At 41.5% G+C, this 19,101-nt stretch overlaps 1 protein-coding gene across 2 annotated transcripts in view; it reads right to left on the bottom strand.

The window, feature by feature from the left end:
* Positions 1 to 6,807: 6,807 nt before the first annotated feature.
* Positions 6,808 to 19,101, bottom strand: part of LOC130291062 (relaxin receptor 1-like) — a 434,221-nt gene continuing 421,927 nt past the window's right edge. For both annotated transcript variants that reach the window (XM_056539420.1, XM_056539421.1), the window contains 2 exons: positions 18,370 to 18,585; positions 6,808 to 11,479 (listed from right to left, as the gene is read on the bottom strand). In XM_056539420.1, the coding sequence (XP_056395395.1) occupies positions 11,292 to 11,479; positions 18,370 to 18,585 (404 nt within the window). In that variant the 3' untranslated portion in view covers positions 6,808 to 11,291. The remainder of the gene's footprint in view (positions 11,480 to 18,369; positions 18,586 to 19,101) is intronic.

Here is a 19,101-nt window from a genome sequence, read left to right as displayed (position 1 = left end):
AATCAGATCGCTTCTTTCATTTTTCAGAGGCCTGAAAGAAGTGCTCTGGGCAACTAGGCAACTTTTCCTCTGGACAGGTTTTAATAAATCTCCCCCTATGTGTCTGTATGTAAGATTGTCAGAAAGATATCAAAAACAGACATCACATTAATAAATGACTAATCTAACTGCATGTAATTCATATATGCCATAACATGGGAACATACTCAAATATTGTGCACTATGTGTAGACTTTTAGGTTCCTGAAAAGCATGTTTGCTTAATTAATTCACCGTCGCCGGTTCCCGACATGTCCCACTGCTGCCCTGCTCCAAGAAGATGAGGAGCAGACAGCGGGAGGGGGAATAAGCACACTGGGGCCAATGAATTATTATAAACATGCATGGGGGCATACATTTTTTTTGGGGGGGGGGCAAAGTAGTAGTTTATAAACCCTACCAGGAGCCCTGAATGGCTCCTTGGTGCTGGCTATTCAGGGCTCCCGGCGGGGGATTTAAAAATGAAAGTTTACACAGTAGTATATACATCGCTGTGGAGTGGAGCATGCTGCCTGCTCCCCTGCTTTATAACTGCTGATCGTATCGGGTCTCAGACCGGGTGCGATCAGTCCCTTTCCCCCTGTACTACTACCCCCAACAAGGAACAGACTATGTTCCATGATGGGGGTAGTAGTAAAAACACTAATGTAGCCTCCCCAGCCACCTGCAGACTCCCGCAGCCAGGGAACGAATACTCTCATCATGGAAATGAGTCTCTTCCATGATGGGAGTAGTAGTCATACATTCAGACACACATTCACACAGGGTTGATAAAGAACTTTACCTATTCACATAAGGGAAACATTTTCTGCTTTAAAAAATGCTTTTGTAAGTGGGTTTCCAGAGTTTTGCTTACGTGCGATTTATTTATCAAGGTCGTGCGACTATTTGATAAATAGGTCGCACGTAAGCAAAAAAAAAAAAATAATTGTCCTATAAAAGCCATACATTTGAAAAGAATGATGAATCTCCTTCATAGAGATGTCAACCTCTCGCCTGTGTTTACACTGTACATTTTTTTTTTTTTTTTTTTTTTTTGTGTTTGGAGAACTTAAAGGGGTACTCCTCTGAAACATCTTATCCCCTATCTAAAGGATAGGGGATAAGATGTTAGCTTGCAGGGGTCCTGCCACTGGGGACCCCCGCAATCTCTGGTGTGGCACCCAGACATTCGGCGCACAGAGCGAACTCCGCTCCGTGCCCGATGACTTGTGATGCGGCCGCCACGCCCCCTCCATTCACTTCTATGGGAGGAGGCGTGACGGCTACGTTATAGTCGTCACGCCTCCTCCAATTGCCATGAATGGAGGGGGCGTGGCAGGGGGGGCAAGCTTCCGTGTTCTTGAAGCCGCCTCTGCCAGCACTGAGATTGCAGGGGTCCCAAGCAGCGGGACCCCCGCGATCGAACATCTTCTACCCTATCCTTTGGATAAGATAAGACGTTTGTGGCAGAGTACCCCTTTAAAGACACATGGGAGATAAAGGGGTACTTCAGTGGAAAACATTTTTTTTTCTTTTTTTTTTTATCAACTGAGGCCAGAAAGTTAAACAGATTTGTAAATTACTTCCATTTAAAAATCTTATCAGCTGCTGTATAATACAGAGGAAGTTCTTTTCTTTTTGAATTTCTTTTCTGTTGAAACCTCTGTCCATGCCAGGAACTGTCCAGAGCTGGAACAAATCCCCAGAGGAAACCTCTTCTGCTCAGGACAGTTTCTGATATGGACAGAGGTGTCAGAAGAGAGTACTGTGGTCAGACAGAAAATAAATTCAAAAGGAAAAGAACTTCCTCTGAATTATACAGCAGCAGATAAGTACTGGAAGGATTAAGATTTTTAAATAGAAGTAATTTACAAATCTGTTTAACTTTCTGGCACCAGTTGATTAAAAAAAATTTTTTGCCACTGGGGTACCAACCAAAACCACAAACACGTTAAAAATGCAACAAAAATCTGGATCTGCAAATTAAATATACCGTAATTGTGCACCTGGTGTATTAATAGTTTCTAAACATTTTTAAAGGAAATCTGCCATCAGATCTGCACTAAGCTGTCGGTACAGACAGGTAGTGCAGGTGACACTGTGACAACGATACTAACCTGGTCCCATTTTCCTGCTATCTTCTTCTGTACCTTCTGTTCCAAGGCCAAATTTGAGCATGGGCGGAGCTTCATTACATTGCTGCTCCTGCCTGTCTGCTGGGTCCCACTGCTAGCAAACAGCAACGGTGATGTCAGGAAGCTCTGGCCATGCTCCTAGTCGGGCCCGAAACAGAAGATGATAGCAGGAGAACCAGAGCACTGAACGAGATCAGGTAAGTATGGTTGTCATCAGTGTCACCTGCACAACCTGTCTGTACCAACAGGTTAGTGCAAGTGAAACTGATGACAGATTTCTTATAAAAATTCTTGCAAAAAATGTGAATTATTCAATGCTTAAAGGGGTACTCCGCACCCCTAGACATCTTATCCCCTATCCAAAGGATAGGGGATAAGATGTCAGATCTACGGGGTCCTGCTGCTGGGGACCCCCGGGATCTCGGCTACAGCACCCACCTGTACGGCTTCCACCTCACACCGGCAACACTGGAGGCTTTGGATCCCGACCACAATGGCAGACGAGCGTAATGTCACGACTCCGCCCCGTGTGATGTCACGCTTCGCCCCCTCATTGCAAGTCTATGGGAGGTCCGTCACGCCCCCTCCCATAGACTTGCATTGAGGGAGCAGGGCATGACGTCACACAGGGCGGAGTCAGACGTCACGCTCGTCGGCTATTATGGTCGAGATCCGAAGCCTCCAGCGTTGCCAGTGTGAGGTGGAAGCCGCACAGTTGGGTGCTGTAGCCTGAGATCCCGGAGGTCCCCAGCAGTGGGACCCCGGCGATCTGACATCTTATCCCCTATCCCTGTCTAGGAGTGCGGAGTACCCCTGTGAAAAAACTTTTTTAATTAACTGGTGCCAGAAAGTTAAACAGATATTGTAAATAACTTCTACACCCTGTTCCAAATTAGTATGCAAATTATATTTAGGTGTCAGAAAGATTAAATATTTTGTTTTTCAGTTTAACTCATGGATGGCATTGTGTCTCAGGGCTCTTTTGATCACTGAAAACAATCACGGACACCTGTGGCAATTAGATTGCCAGGTGAGCCCAATTTAAGGAAAAACTACTAACAGTGGGTGCTCCACATTATTAAGTACAACAGGAGAGGGACCTATGAGTGGAGGGTTAATTCAATATATATTTACAATTGATCACTAAGCGATCACTAGGACCCTACATTTCCCACCCAATATAAAACTCAACGTTTATTGAGCCGAGATTAAAATAACCTAACACATAGAAATCTGTATTCCATTATTGGCATGTCACTGCATGCTATCTGAACAGTAATTCGATTGGCTGCAGTCCACAATCTGTAGGTGTGACACCATTTTCAAGCAATTTGGGGAAGAAAAAAGGATCTCTCTCCTGCCGAAAAGAGTGAAATAGTTCAATGCCTTGGACGAGGTATGAAAACATTAGATATTTCACAAAAACTTAAGCGTAATCATTGCATTAAGAGATTTGTGACTGATTCAGAGCACAGAGGGGTTTGTGCAAATAAAGGCACATTGAGGAAGATTTCTGCCAGATCCAGGCATCGGATCAAGAGAGCAGCTGCTAACACACCATAACATAGCAGCAAACTGATATTTGAAGCTATTAGAAAATAGATGGGGAGCTGTACACTATGGGGGGAATTTATCATTGTATAAAGAGCTGTTTTGTGTCAATTTTTTTGCTCAAAAAGTGTTTTTTAGCGTCTTTTTTTTGCGCAAATTTTGATAGAATTCTTAATCGCCTTGTTAAGTTTACCGTAGAGGATTTTCTACTGTAGAATCAAATTTAATAATTGTGGTTTTGTTTTTTTTGCTCCCAAAAAATGCGCAAACTGCATTTTCTTGTGCAAATATACACCACCTCGGAGGACATGTACCAAAGTGTCTATTTTGGCACAGTAAGGACTGCTACTCCCATCATGGACAGACTCTGCCTATGATGGGAGTTGTAGTCCAGGGGCTGAGGTGCAGATCGCAGCAGGTCATTATCCAGAGACCTGCTGCCATGCGCATTTATTAACTGTAAAAGCTGACGGTACATACGGCTACACTGTGCTGCCACTGGCTCCTATAAACACTGTCATAATTCATAATCCCCGCCGCTGGGACATGGGAGCTCTGATTGGTGAAAATCTATTAACCAATCAGAGCTCCCGGCGGGGATTATGAATGATAAGAACTGTACATAGGAGTCGGTGGGGTGCGCAGTGTAGACGCATGTACCGCTGGCTTTGATAGTTAATAAATGCGGATCGCAGCGGATCTCCAGAGAATGATCTGCTGCGATCTGCCCCTCTGCCCTTGGACTACTACTCCCATCATGGGACAGAGTCTGTCCCATGATGGGAGTAGTTGTAGTACCGTAGCACAGCTGAGGGATGGCACTTGCACATCCCCGGCTGCGGGACTTTAAGGACTACTACTCCCATCATGGACAGACTCCGCCCATGATGGGAGTTGTAGTCCAGGGACTGAGGTGCAGATAGCACCAGGTCATTCTGCAGAGACTCGCTGCGATCCGCATTTATTAACTGAAAAAGCCAGCGGTACATGCGTCTACACTGCGCTGCTCGCCTGCTTATATATACACTGTCATAATTCATAATCCCCGCTGCCGGAACACGGGACCTCTGATTGGTCAATAGCTATTCAGCAATCAGAGCTCCCATGTATATAGAAGCTTTTTAATTTAATTGCGGATCGCAGAGGATCATTCTCTGGAGATCTGCTGCAATCCGCATTTATTAACTATACAAACCTGTGGTACATTCCGCAGAGACTCGCTGTGATCCGCATTTATTAACTGAAAAAGCCAGCGGTACATGCGTCTCCACTGCGCTGCCCGTCGGCTTCTATATACACTGTCATAATTTATAATCCCCACCGCCGGGAGCTCTGATTGGTGAATAGCTATTGACCAATCAGAGCTCCCCTCTCCCGGCGGCGGGGATTATGAATTATGACAGCTTTATGTAGAATGACCTGCTGCAACCGGGGGATGTGCAAGTGCCATCCCTCAGCAGTGCTGCGGTACTACGATTACTCCCATCATGGGACAGACTCTGTCCCATGATAGGAGTAGTGGTCCAAGGGCAGGGGGACAGATCTCTGTTCACATTATGCATTTTGCATAATGGGAACAGCCTTTATGGCAGTGTGTTCCCAAACAGGGAGACTCCAGCTGTTGCTTAACTGCAGCCCCTCATGATGGGAGTTGTAGTTTAGCAACAATTGGAGGCTCACAAAAAATGTACTAACCCATATTTCTTGTTTTTCTTTTCTTCTAATTTCAGATACGTGAATGCGGAGGACTGTCAGATTCGGTGGACTGCGACGATGACTATCGTTTTTTTTCATTTCAGTAAAATGGTTAACAAGGGCTGTGGGGGAGTGTTGTTTTAAAATAAAGTAAAATATAAATTTTCAATGTGTCGTGTTTTTTATAATTGAATTTTCAGGGTTAGTAGTGGAAGTTGTCACTTGGTTGCTTGGTTGGTATCTGGATGATACTGAAAATAGGGGGAACCCTATGTTTTTTTTTTTTTTTTATAAATTAAAAAAAAAAGTGTGTGGTTCCCTCATTTTTTCAGTATGAGCCAGATACCAACCAAGCAGCAACAGCCTGATGTTACCAGGGTGGGCAAGGACCATTGTTACTGGCCCTCCCCAGCCTAAATAACGCCAGCCTGTTACCGCCTAGGCCCAGGGGCACCATTTTTGATGCTCCGGGCCTGTTGGTACCGGCTCTTCCCGGAACACCTGTGGCGGTGGGTACCGGGTAATAATTGGGGGATAGCGCTAGCTGATTGGGGGGCTAATGCTAAGCTCCTGCCTAGTAATAGGTTCTGTCTACAAGACACCTTTCACTACTAAGCCTGAAAATTCAATTATAAAAAACACAACACATTGAAAACATTTTTTTATTTAAAAAAAACACTCCCCCATAGCCCTCGTTAACACTTTTATTGACATTTTAAAAAAAATGATGTTCATCGTCGCAATCCACCAAATCTGACATAGTCCTCCGCAATCACATATCTAAATTTCAAAGAAAAAAAACAACAAAAAGTTTAGTAAATTTTTTTTGTTTCCACACACCAGCAAAAACGCAAGAAAAAAAATACAAGAAAAACTGACAAAACACAGGAAAAAGCTGGGACAGTTTTTCTGGCGTTTTTGTTGACAAAAAAACTCAATGGAATCCTGGCCTCAAAGCAATAGAACAAAATCCCTATGTCCACTTTTCCTGTGAGGTAGAGAATGAGTGTACGGTAGAGCGAGGGGGGGGCGTTTCTATATTTGCACAAGATTTATCAAAGGAGTGTACAGCCTTAGTAAAATCTGAGCATGAGTGTAAATTAGACAAGAAGTGTAAAGGGGTAGAGCTGTGTCTACAATAGACACCTAATGATAAATCTCCCCCTATAAGTGTATATTTGTATAATTAACTGGGCCGAGGTACTGAGATACATTTTACCCGTAGTGTCAAAAAGCTAATAGTGAGAAATTGGAAAATTCAGACCTCTAAGCACAGTTAGTATTTTGTAAGTGTATAATGGGGAATAATACGATTAGAGATGTGGCTGGTATCAAAATATATTATACTTTATTAAGTAGTTTAAAATAGGATCAAGTCTCTGAGCAGGGCCCTTGATACAGAAACAACGGCTGGTATAATATATGTTATGTTAAAAGCAGTTTATCATAAAATGGCATAAATTATAGTTTTAAATAGTGGTTACCAGTCTTGACAAGGATAATATATGCAATAAAATATAAAATAAAAAATAACAAATAGTTGCAGTTTGTGGGTGACACAGTTATAGTCTGTTATAGGCTATTGTATTAGTAGAATGCGGGTTGGCACGGGTGCTGGTGCTCACAGCGCACCCGGCCTGATGGAAAATACCTGCAATTTTCTTTGAGAGTTTGTCCCATCTGTTGTGAAGATGTCTAACAGACCTAAGTGCCAAGAAGTACAAATCTGTTTAACTTTCTGGCACCAGTTGATAAAAAAAAAGAAAAAAAAAAAGTTTTCCACCAAAGTTCCCCTTTAATTGCCTTATATGAACTTCTGCCTGATTTTACTCCTATATATTGTGGCGTTTCATCCCCCAATGTAATAAAGTGAAAACCATTAGGGGGTTAGGGGCTTTAATATTTATAATTATAATTTATTATTTTTACATACCAGTTTTTTTTGTAAAAAAAAATCAAACAAACAAAAAAAAACCACTTTCTAATAAATTTATTAGAGAATTATGGTAAATCTGCCGGGTTGTGGGAGGCCAAAACCCTCCCACTAGGGAAAAAGAGTGAGAGCATGAGAGAATCAAAAGTGAAGAAAAAAAAAAAATAACAGGGCTTGCAGGAATTTACACCATTTCTACTCCAGTTTTCTGGCATACAGGAAATTTATATATTTCTGCCTATGTATACATACAAGAGTTATTTATTGCTATTTTTGTAAGACCTTGGCATCTTTTTACAAAGTGTTGTGAGAGTCCGACTCTCTACAACAGTGATTCCCAATCGTGTGCCAAGACATCAGAAAAAAATTTAAATCTTCCGTCCAGAATGTCTGCCGGTAATCATCAGCGTCAAAGAAGCTGAGACTTCCCAATGGACCTGGCGTACACAGGACGTCAGGCGTGAAGCATCCATGTCACTGGAGCAGATAATGCCTACGATGTTGGATTCTTCCCTCCGGAGAGGAGCCTCCATTCAGCTGACTGCTCTCGCTAAGTTGGTCCGGGAACACATTTGTACTGCCCTCCCTGCATATGTTACTAATGGCCACCTCTTTCACACAACTGAGAGGTTGTCTTTAGTAATGCATTCAGGCGGTTGCTAGAAGTTGGGGGGGGGGCTTGGGATAGAAGTGGGAGTTAGGCAGGGACACCTATCTGCCTACCTAGCAAATGCACCACCTACCCAACTATCAAATGTACTACCTAGCAAACATACCACCTACCCACCCACTTAATAAAACGTACCACCTACCAAACGTCATGCCTACCTGGGACAAACTTCCCACAAGGTGGTCCTGCCTACCTAATACAAACTTCCTACAAGAGGGTCCTACCTGGGAAAATATTAAGGTAAGGGGGTTCCTACAGAAAGCAAACTAACTTCAGGGTGGTCCTGCTAACATGGAGCAAACTATCTACAGGGGGTCCTACTTAGAGAAGGCAAACCACCTACTGAGGAAAACTACATACTTGGGAAACTACCTAAACAGTAAGCATACTTTGGGAACCTACCTGTGGGGGATAAGATGTCTGATCATGATGGTTCAGCTGCTGGGGACCCCGGCAATCACCGTGCATGACCACAGCCTGAATCTATTATTCTGAACATAATGTTCAGAACGCCAGGTGTGTGCACATGATCGTGGGGGTCTGGGGTAAAGTACCCCTTTAAATACAAACCTAGTTATCCTCTCCAACCATATATCAACAAAAATAAATTTTCAAGAATGTATTTACTTTGGTAAATTTTTCAAGATATTTTATTAGGGAAAAAAAACTTATGGCACACTTTGTTATTTACAGTATATTTTAGGTGATGCAAGTTGCCAAGTGAGGAGAATGCCTTCTGCCTCTAGGTATGCTGGTGGACTGGTGCTGAGGAGAACAGTGGCCAGGACTATTTGTTCAGTTAAAATTCTAACCATTCATTAAAGTGATTTTCCCCTTAACAACACTGATCATTTTTCTGAAAGATAGGTAATAAGTATTAGCGGTGGGAGTTTGACTGCTGAGATCCCCATTTTAACAAAGTGATAATGTGGTCTTTTAGGCATGATGTTTGTACAACGGATTTCAGAGATTTTTTTTGCTTTTTTTCTCTGCAGATCCTCTAAAGCTCAATTTGGATGGGGACCGTTGGTGGCCATTTTCAGGTCTTTCTGGAGATGTTCAACTGGGTTTAAGTCAGGGCTCTAGCTGGGCCACTCAAGGACATTCACAAGTTGTCCCTAAGAAATCCTGTATTGTCGTGGCTATCTGCTTAGAGGGCCAGAGCATTCTGGATCAGGTTTTCCTTAAGAATATATCTGCAATTTGCTCAATTTAGCTTACAACCGTGGCAAGCCTCCCTGTACCAGCCACTGAAAAAGCAAAAACCTAACAGCATGATTTTGTTGCCAACATTATGTTTCATTGTAAGGAATGTGTTGGGTGGGGGATGAGCAGTGCCTTGTTTCCTCTAGACATGACAATTGAGGTTAGAAAGTTAAATTTTGGTTTCATCAGACCAGATTATCTTGGTTTTCACAGTCTGAGAGTCTTTTAGGTGTTTTTTCCCCTTAAACTCCGTGCAGGCGTTCATGCATATTTTATTGAGGAGAGGCTATTTCCGGACCCTCTGCCGAGAAGCCTAGATTGGTGGAGTGCTGCAGTGATGGTTGACCTTCTGGAAGTTTCTGCCATGTGAGCACAGGATCTTTAGAGTTCAGCCAAAGTAAACAATGGGTTATTGGTAATAAATTAAGAATTATAAAGGTTACTGTGCTTTTGGAAACTTTCAGTGAAGCAGATTTTTTTTTGGTACCCTTCTCCAGATCTGTGCTTCTACACAATCCAGTCTCTGGGCCCTATAGGCATTTATTTCCGCCTCATGGGTTGGTTGTTGCTCTAATATGCATGGTCAGCTCAGCTGTGAGACCTTACAAAGACAGGGCTGTGCCTTCCCAAATCCTGTCCAATCTACTGAATTTACCACAGGTGACTCCGACCAAGATGTAGAATCATCTCAGAGATGATGAAGAGAAATGGGAGACCCCAGAGCTAAATTTAAAGTGTTAAAGCGACAGGGTCTGAATTCTTGTGTCCATGAGAAATGTTAGTTTTTCCTTTTTTAATATATTCACATAATTTTCTAAAATTCTTTTTTAACTTTGTTAGTATGGGTACTGAGTATAAAATAATGGGGGGAAAGGTAGAAGTTTTGTTATTTTAGCACAAGGCTGCAACAACAAAAAAAAAAAGTGAAAGGGTCTAAAAACTTTCTGAATGCATAGTATATGTGAATGGAGCAACAGGGCACATGTCCGATTGCTGGGATCCCCAGTCATCACAAGAATGTGGGTCCCTTGTCTCCCTGGTTGAATAGCATAGCAGTTGGACATACACAGTGCCACTATAGGCCTGACAAAGAAAGCTGCATGTTGTAGATAGCTATCTTTATCAGGGACATATGTGTGAATGGTTCAGCATTGTACATCGGAATTCCACTGTTCAGACACTTATCACTTATACAGATATGATGAGTTTTGTTCTTTGGGAAAACCCTTTTAAATCATTTGGTCGGTGTCTTTCAGGTCATTAGATATCCTGTTTCCTTGGCACCTACAATTCATTGCAATGTAGATAAAGTGATGGAAACCAACTGACCCATTATAAATATACTTAAATAAAGTATTTTTGAAGTGGTACACCCATATTCTCCTCAGTACAAGAAAATTTGCCTTGAAATCTTTAACATTTTGGCAACTTGATCAATGCATCTGTTTAAAAAGCATATCTCTATATCATATACATAGTTGTCAAGATTATAATACATCAGATCTCTTCATAAGAAATGTTATAAATATATGTACACTCAATTCTATTTATACATAATTCACACTGGTTTCCCTTTAATACAGCTCAGTGCTGTAGAATCCATAAGTCCTTCTGTTGACCTTGTTAAGGTGCTTGCCAATTATCGGTTCTGTCCTCAATGATTTATTTTTTCCATTGAAAATCATATCTCATGGCTATACTTAATTCTATCGATTGTCTTTTCTCATACCAAGCCAAGATGACCTTCTTGTCACATAAATGATGTCTTTTGTTTTTTACTTAGATTATCCCAATATTTTTAAGGACTACTCAGTGTTCACTTCTTTATAGTTTCCATAGGAAGCAGGGGCATATGTTTGTAGAGCTTGGTGCCTCCAGCCGTTGATATAGGAGACAAAGGCATGATCATTGTGTTGCGAGGCTTTTCATTGAGAATTGGCATCAAGACTGTGCTCCTATATCCCACATGGACTGATAACATGGATGATTTTATGAAAGGACCAAAATTAAATAATGAAAATAAGAACCACAGGTATCAAGTCAGTGCTCAATAGCCGAAAAGTTCATTGATTCCAACAGTGTCAAGCTGTATTGGTGTGAATAGATACCAATGTAAAGCTTTTCCCAGACTCCTGCAGTTGATGTCTTTTACTTTGTAAACATTGCTTGAGCTTCTCCTGGAAGGAGGAGGTGGTCATGGTGTAAAGGATGGGATTCAGGGCACTGTTTATAGGTAAAATGAAGATCACGACCCAGGAGGTAATTGTACCTGGAAATACAGATAAGCATTACATTGCATTCTTATAGTAAAGAGACTAAGGCCCCATCCACACTGCGGATATTCAGGCAACGGAATTCCACTTGCAGCAGCGTCTCATTGTTTTCAATGCTATTCTGCTGCTCTGTGCACACTGCAGAATTTCCGCATATTCTTTCTTTGGGTGAAATTCCGGCGGACTGCATTGCCGTCTGTGAAGATGGCGCACGGTGCCCGGTTCCACTGCCTAAAATTTTGGAAGCACCTGCTGCAAGTGGAATTCTGCCAGTTAAAAGTACGCAATGTGTGACTTTATTGTAGTAACACAAAAGTTTTACATGAAGCTAAATGACCAAGTACAGACATCGAATTTCAGGAAGTAGAACATTTTAAAGGCTTGGAGGTGTCATACAAACATTTATCCAAAACTTACATTCACCAACAACAACTCTTAGGCTATATTTACACAAAGCAGATTTGTTGCAAAAATTCCTGAATAGGACTTTTTAGAAATATATGCACCTTCTTCATAAATGTGTGGAATTCATTTTTCATTTGCAGACATTTCTGCCATTTTTCTTCTTTGTGTAAACACAGACTTTTACTGCATCTGTGATGCCTGCACTTGCTAGTCTGTGCTGATGCTCTCTGGTCTGGCAAGGGTTACAGATCCTAGCCAATGAGCTCAGCGAGCTGGTTATTTAGAGGGGTACTCTGGTGGAAAACAAACTTTTTCTAATCAACTGGTGCCAGAAAGTTATACAGGTTTGTAAATTACTTCTATTTAAAAATCGTAATCCTTTATGCTTCACAGGAAGTTCTTTTCTTTTTGAATTTATTTTTTGTCTGACCACAGTGCTCTCTGCTGACACCTCTGGCCAGGTACTGTCTTGAATTGAACAGTTGAACAGTTTTGTGGTACAATACCATTTGTGCTGGTCATCAGAACTTTTTATGACACAGCATCAACTCTGACTGTAGGTCCACAAATAGATTAGTGTTTCACAGAAGGGTTCTTGCTTGGCTTGTTTCCCATTTCTGATTAGTAGATTCTCCTTATTGGAGTGCGACCTTAAAGGGGTATTCCAGGCCAAAACTTTTTTTTATATATCAACTGGCTCCGGAAAGTTAAACAGATTTGTAAATTACTTCTATTAAAAAATCTTAATCCTTCCAATAGTTATTAGCTTCTGAAGTTGAGTTGCTGTTTTCTATCTAACTGCTCTCTGATGACTCACATCCCAGGAGCTGTGGAGCTCCTATGGGGATATTTTCCCATCATGCACAGCTCCCGGGACGTGACATCATCATTGAGCAGTTAGACAGAAAACTTCAGAAGCTAATAACTATTGGAAGGATTAAGATTTTTTAATAGAAGTAATTTACAAATCTGTTTAACTTTCCGGAGCCAGTTGATATATAAAAAAAAGTTTTGGCCTGGAATACCCCTTTAAAATTCTAGGGAGGGTATTCATGAAAAGTGGAGTAGGTGAAAGTCTTTTTACTCCATTAATTCATGTGGTGGAAATTGTGTACCTGCACCAAATTTATAACATGATGCAGGGCATGTGATAAATCTGGTGCTGATCACATTTCTTACATCGGTACTCCACATTGTATGGGGTTTTTGTGTGACTTTTAAACTGTGTGACAATTATGCGACTTTTTAACCCCTTAAGGACCGAGGTAATTTTGGCATTAAGGACCAGAGCATTTTTTGCATGTCTGACCACTGTCACTTTAAGCATTAATAACTCTGGGATGCTTTTACTTATTAATTTGATTCCGAGATTGTTTTTTCGTGACATATTCTACTTCATAATAGTGGTAAATTTTGGTCGATACTTGCATAATTTCTAGGTGAAGAATGTGAAAATTTCATGAAAAATTTGAAAATTTCGCATTTTTCTAACTTTGAAACTTTCTGCTGCTGAGGAAAATAGACATTCCAAATAAATTATATATTGATTCACAAACACAATAGGGGAGATTTATCAAAACCTGTCTAGAGCTAAAGTTGCTGAGTTGCCCATAGCAACCAAACAGATCACTTCTTTCATTTTCAAAGAGGCCTGTGAAAAATGAAAGAAGTGATCTGATTGGTTGCTATGGGCAACTCAGCAACTTTTCCTCTGGACAGGTTTTGATAAATCTCCCTCAATATGTCCACTTTATGTTGGCATCATAAAATTGACAAGTTTTTACTTTTGGAAGACATCAGAGGCTTCAAAGTTCAGCAGCAATTTTCCAATTTTTCCCAAAAAATTTAAAATCAGAATTTTTTAGGGACCAGTTCAGTTTAAAGTGGATTTGAGGGGTCTTCATATAAGAAATACCCCATAAATGACACCATTATAAAAACTGTACCCAGCAAAGTATACAAAATGATATTCAGAATGTTTGTTAACCCTTTAGGTGTTTCACAGGAATAGCAGCAAATTGAAGGAGAAAATTCAAAATCTTATTTTTTTTACACTAACATGTTCTTGTAGACCCAGTTTTTGCATTTTTACAAGGGGTAATAGGAGAAAGAGCCCCCCAAAATGTGTAACCCAATTTCTCTTAAGTTAGGAAATACCTCATATGTGTATGTAAAGTGCTCTGTGGGTGCACTAGAGGGCTCAGAAGCGAAGGAGTGACAATGGGATTTTGGAGAGTCAATTTTGCTCAAATGGTTTTAGGGGGTATGTCACATTTAAGAAGTCCCTATGGTGCCATAACAGCAAAAAAAATAAAATAAAAAAAACACCACATAGCATACTATTTTGGAATCTACACCCCTCAATGAATGTAACAAGGGGTACAGTGAGCCTTTACACCCTACAGGTGTTTGACAATTTTTCGTTAAATTTGGATGTGTAAATAATTTTTTATTTTTTTTTACAAAAATGCATTTTTTTCCCCAAATTTACCATTTTTACAAGAGGTAATAGGAGAAAATGCCTCCCAAAATTTGTAACCCCATTTCTTTTGAGTATGGAAATACCCCATATGTGGACGTCAAGTGCTCTGCGGGCGCACTATAATGCTCAGAAGAGAAGGAGCCACATTTGGCTTTTTGAAAGCAAATTTTGCTGAAATGGTTTTTCCGGGGCATGTCGCATTTAGGAAGTATATGGCACCCCTGCGGTGCCAGAAAAGCAAAATAAAAACCACATGGCATACTATTTTGGAAACTACACCCCTCAAGGCACATAGCAAGGCATACAGTGAGCCTTAACAACCCCACAGGTGTTTGATGACTTTTCGTTAAAGTCGAATGTGTAAATAAAATAAAAAATCACTAAAATGCAGTTTTTTTCCACAAATTTACTATTTTTACAAGAGGTTATAGGAGAAAATGCCCCCCAAAATTTGTAACCCCATTTCATCTGAGTATGGAAATACCTCATGTGTGGACGTCAAGTGCTCTGCTGACAAACTACAATGCTCAGAATAAAAGGAGCTTTTGGAAAGAGAATTTGTTTGGAATGCAAGTCGGAGGCCATGTGCGTTTATAAAGCCCCCCATGGTGCCAAAACAGTGGAACCCCCACCTGTGACATTTTGGAAACTACACCCCTCATAGAATTTAATAAGGGGTGCAGTAAGCATTTTCACCCCACTGGTGTTTGACAAACTTTTGGAACAGTGGTCCATAAAAATGAAATATGTAATTTTTCATTTGCACAGCCTACTGTTCCAAAAGTCTGTCAAATGCCAGTGGGGTGTAAATGCTCACTGCACCCCTTATTAAATTCTGCGAGGGCTGTAGTTTCCAAAATGGGGTCACATGTGGGTGGGGTTCCACCATTCTGGCACCATGGGGGCTTTGTAAACGCACATGGCCTTTAATTTCAGAAATATTCTCTCTCCAAAAGCCCAATGGCGCTCCCTCTCTTCTGAGCATTGTAGTTCACCCGCAGAGCACTTTACATCCACATATGGGGTATTTCCTTACTCCTAAGCTTTTTTCCTATTACCCCTTGTGAAAATGAAAAATTTGGGATAACACCAGCATTTTAGTGAAAAAATACAAATTTTTCATTTTCACGTCAAACTTTAACAAAAATTATCCGAACACCAGTGGAGTGTTAAGGTTTACTATACCTCTTGTTACATTCCGTGAAGGGTGTAGTTTCCAATATGTGGTTACATGTGGGAGTTTTTTTTGTATTTATGTCAGAACCACTGTAACAATCAGCCACCCCTGTGCAAATCACCTCAAATGTACATAGTGCGCTCTCCCTCCTGAGCCTTGTCGTGCGGCCGCAGAGCATTTTAAGTCCACATATGGGCTATTTCCGTACTCAGGAGAAATTCCGTTACAAATTTTGGGGGTCTTTTTTTCCTTTTACCTTTTGTGAAAATAAAAAGTATGGGACAACACCAGCAAGTTACTGTAAAAAATAACATTTTTTTATAATAACATGCTGGAGTAGACCCCAACTTTACTTTTTCAAAAGGGGTAAAAGGAGAAAAAGCCTCCCAAAATTTGTTAGGCAATTTCTCCCGAGTGCGGAAATACCCCATATGTGGCCCTAAACTGTTGCCTTGAAATACGACAGGGCTCCGAAGTGAGAGAGCGCCATGTGTATTTGAGGCCTAAATTAGGGATTTGAATAGGGGTGGACATAGGGGTATTCTACGCCACTGATTCCCAAACAGGGTGCCTACAGATGTTGCAAAACTCCCAGCATGCCTGGACAGTCAATGGCTGTCCGGAAATACTGGGAGTTGTAGTTTTGCTACAGCTGGATGCTCCGTTTTGGAAACAGTGCCATGCCAGATGTTTTTCATTTTTATTGAGGAGGGGCGGGGGGGGGGGGGTTGTAATGTGTAGAGGTATATGTATATAGTTTTTTACTTTTTATTATGTGTTAGTGTAGTGTGGTAGTGTGTTTAGGGTACATTCACTTGGGCGGGGGTTCACAGTGAGTTTCCCGCTGGGAGTTTGAGCTGCAGCAGAAAATTTGCTGCATCTCAAACTTGCAGCGAGAAACCCCCTTGTAAACCCCCGCCCATGGGAATGCACCCTGTTCATTCACATGGGGGGGGGGGGGGGCGAACAACTCTCAGCATGCTTTTTGGCTGTCTGTGCATCCTGGGAGTTGTAGCTTTGCAACATCTGGAGGGCCGCAGTTTGTAGACCACTACTTAGCGGTCTCCAAACTGTTTTCCTCCAGTTGTCACAAAACTACAACTCCCAGCATGCCATTTGGCTGTCTGGGCATGCTGGGAGTTGTAGTTATGCAACAACTGGAGGCACACTAGTTGGGAAACATTGTTTCCTAACTTGTAGTTTTGTAACAGCTGGAAGCAAACAGGTTTGGAAACATTGAGTTAGGAAACAATGTTTTCCAACTAGTGTGCCTCCAGTTGTTGCAATACTATAACTCCCAGCATGCCCAGACAATGGAAGGGCATGCTGGGAGTTGTAGTTTTGCAACAACTGGAGGAGAACAGTTTGGAGACCGCTAAGTAGTAGTGTTCAAACTGTAGCCCTCCAGATGTTGCAAAACTTCAACTCCAAGCATGCCCAGACTGCCCAGACATGCTAAGAGTTGTAGTTCGGCAACATCTGAAGGGCTAGATGTTACAGAACTACAACTCCCAGCATGCCTGGACTGTCTGGGCATGCTGAGAGTTGTAGTTTTGCAACATCTGGAAGAGCACAGATTAAAGACCACCACACAGTGGTCTCCAAACTGTGGCCCTCCAGATGTTTCAAAACTACAACTCCCTGCATGCCAGGACAGTCCAGGCATTCTGGGAGTTGTAGCATGCTTTAGCTTGAATATGACACAAGTAGGCCTGGACTGAACCTAGGAGGTACATTCTAACTAGAGGTGCGTACTGACTAGTCTACCCAGCAGGAGCAGAGCTGGGAGAGATGTTTATTTTTATCTAGATAGACAACTAGTTTTTGAGTCCAGCCCTTTAGGGATAATGGGTTGGAATAGGAACCTCCTCCTTCAGCCATTCTATGAGCTTATACCTAGAAGCTGGCTGGAGAGTGTATCATGGGACCAATGATTCACTCATCTAATGCAGTATATGCAAATGTTTAACCCTTATACTTCTGTAATACCTCTGTAATATATCTGTAGTACATGCTGTAATAGCAGTATAATACAGAAAAACAGTTATACAAGTAAACTCATGATACCCTACACCCAGTCTCAGGCTTTTAGCAAGAAGTTCCTTAGCCACACAACTTGGGTACCTGGACACTGCATCTGTGCATTATATAGTAGTGTCTGGACAATTATCTCTACTTCTCTGTAACTAATGTTAAAATAACAGCAGACTCCTAGACAGGTCTCTTTGCTTTCAGTTGAATAACTTAGCATCAGTGGATGAAAGGGAGTGCAGAGATGCCTGGCCATTTGGTGCTCCCTACTGTGATCCCGCTCTGCATATTTCCGCAATAGCCAAGCCTTGCAAGAAGAGGTTGCATGTCAGCATAGGAACTAGAACTAGAGATGTTTGTCATGGGGCATAGGACAGTGGAAGCTGCTATATATTCAGGGGGCAGAGTGGCCCTGACCATAATTATACATTCAAGGGACAGAGTGGTGACAAAGGCTGAGCTGCCCCTATGTACACATCACTGTAGGGAGATGTCAGGCACTTACGGTTAACTCCCCTTCCTCCATCATTGCTCCTCTATCTTCTCCTATTAAAGCTGCTGCCGCTGCTTAAGCTGGTACGGAGTTGGGGCGAATGGGGAAGGGAGGAAAGGGTCAGGACTAGTATTAGCTTCAGCAGTGGTTTTTCTATCATTCATCCTCAAAATACTGCAGATTAGTACAGTGTGTATTTCTTTCCTTCACTTCAAATAAATAATATACTTTGTATTAAAGTTTTGTAAATATATATTTGTCTATTATTTTGCCTTTTTGGATGATCCAATAAATTTACCTGGAATCTCTGCTTCTGTAAGTGAAACAGCTTTTAGTAAAAAGATGGGAATCCAGCAGAGGGCGTCAGTGAACACAATGAAGAAGAACCTCTTGGCTATGGTCACTTCTCGGGAGAGCACTCCATGCTCTGCTGTTTGGGCACCTGTCTTGTGAATAGAGTAAAACATGCTACTGTAGGAAAAGACGATGGTGATGAAAGCCAACAGATTGAGCCCTGGAAAAGAGACAACAGGAATATTAGTGTCTTGGCTTAATGATCTCTCCTACAAAAACTTCACGATATAGAATGTCATACTGTTAAAGCACCCCCTCCTCTACAGAGGAAGAATCAAAAACCAATCTATAAAACATGTTTGGTTAATATACAAAATTATCTAAAAGTTTCAATGTTATTATTGGATTTTGGGACTTTTAGGCTAATATAAGAGCAAGATATGCAAGAATATGATGAGCAATGATATTGTGTTTTTAGAATGCGATATCACCTACAGTATACCACATCAGCAAAGACACCCCTTCCATTTTGTGAATATTTTATAATATCATTTCATGTGGCAACACTAAGGAAATGACACTTGCTACAATGTAAAGCAGTGAGCGCACAGCCTATATAACAGTGTTTAACAACCCAGGGACCAAGGACGTGCCTGTACACCAGTGGGAATTCCGGTCCCTGACGCTCACTGGGCAGGGACCGGACGTTGATGCCTGCTGAAATCATTCGGCAGGC

This window comes from Hyla sarda, chromosome 9 (genome assembly GCF_029499605.1).
Source record: "Hyla sarda isolate aHylSar1 chromosome 9, aHylSar1.hap1, whole genome shotgun sequence".
Taxonomy (NCBI): domain Eukaryota; kingdom Metazoa; phylum Chordata; class Amphibia; order Anura; family Hylidae; genus Hyla; species Hyla sarda.
The sequence above is the reverse complement of the archived record's forward strand: the minus strand, read 5'-3'. Positions and strand labels throughout refer to the sequence as shown.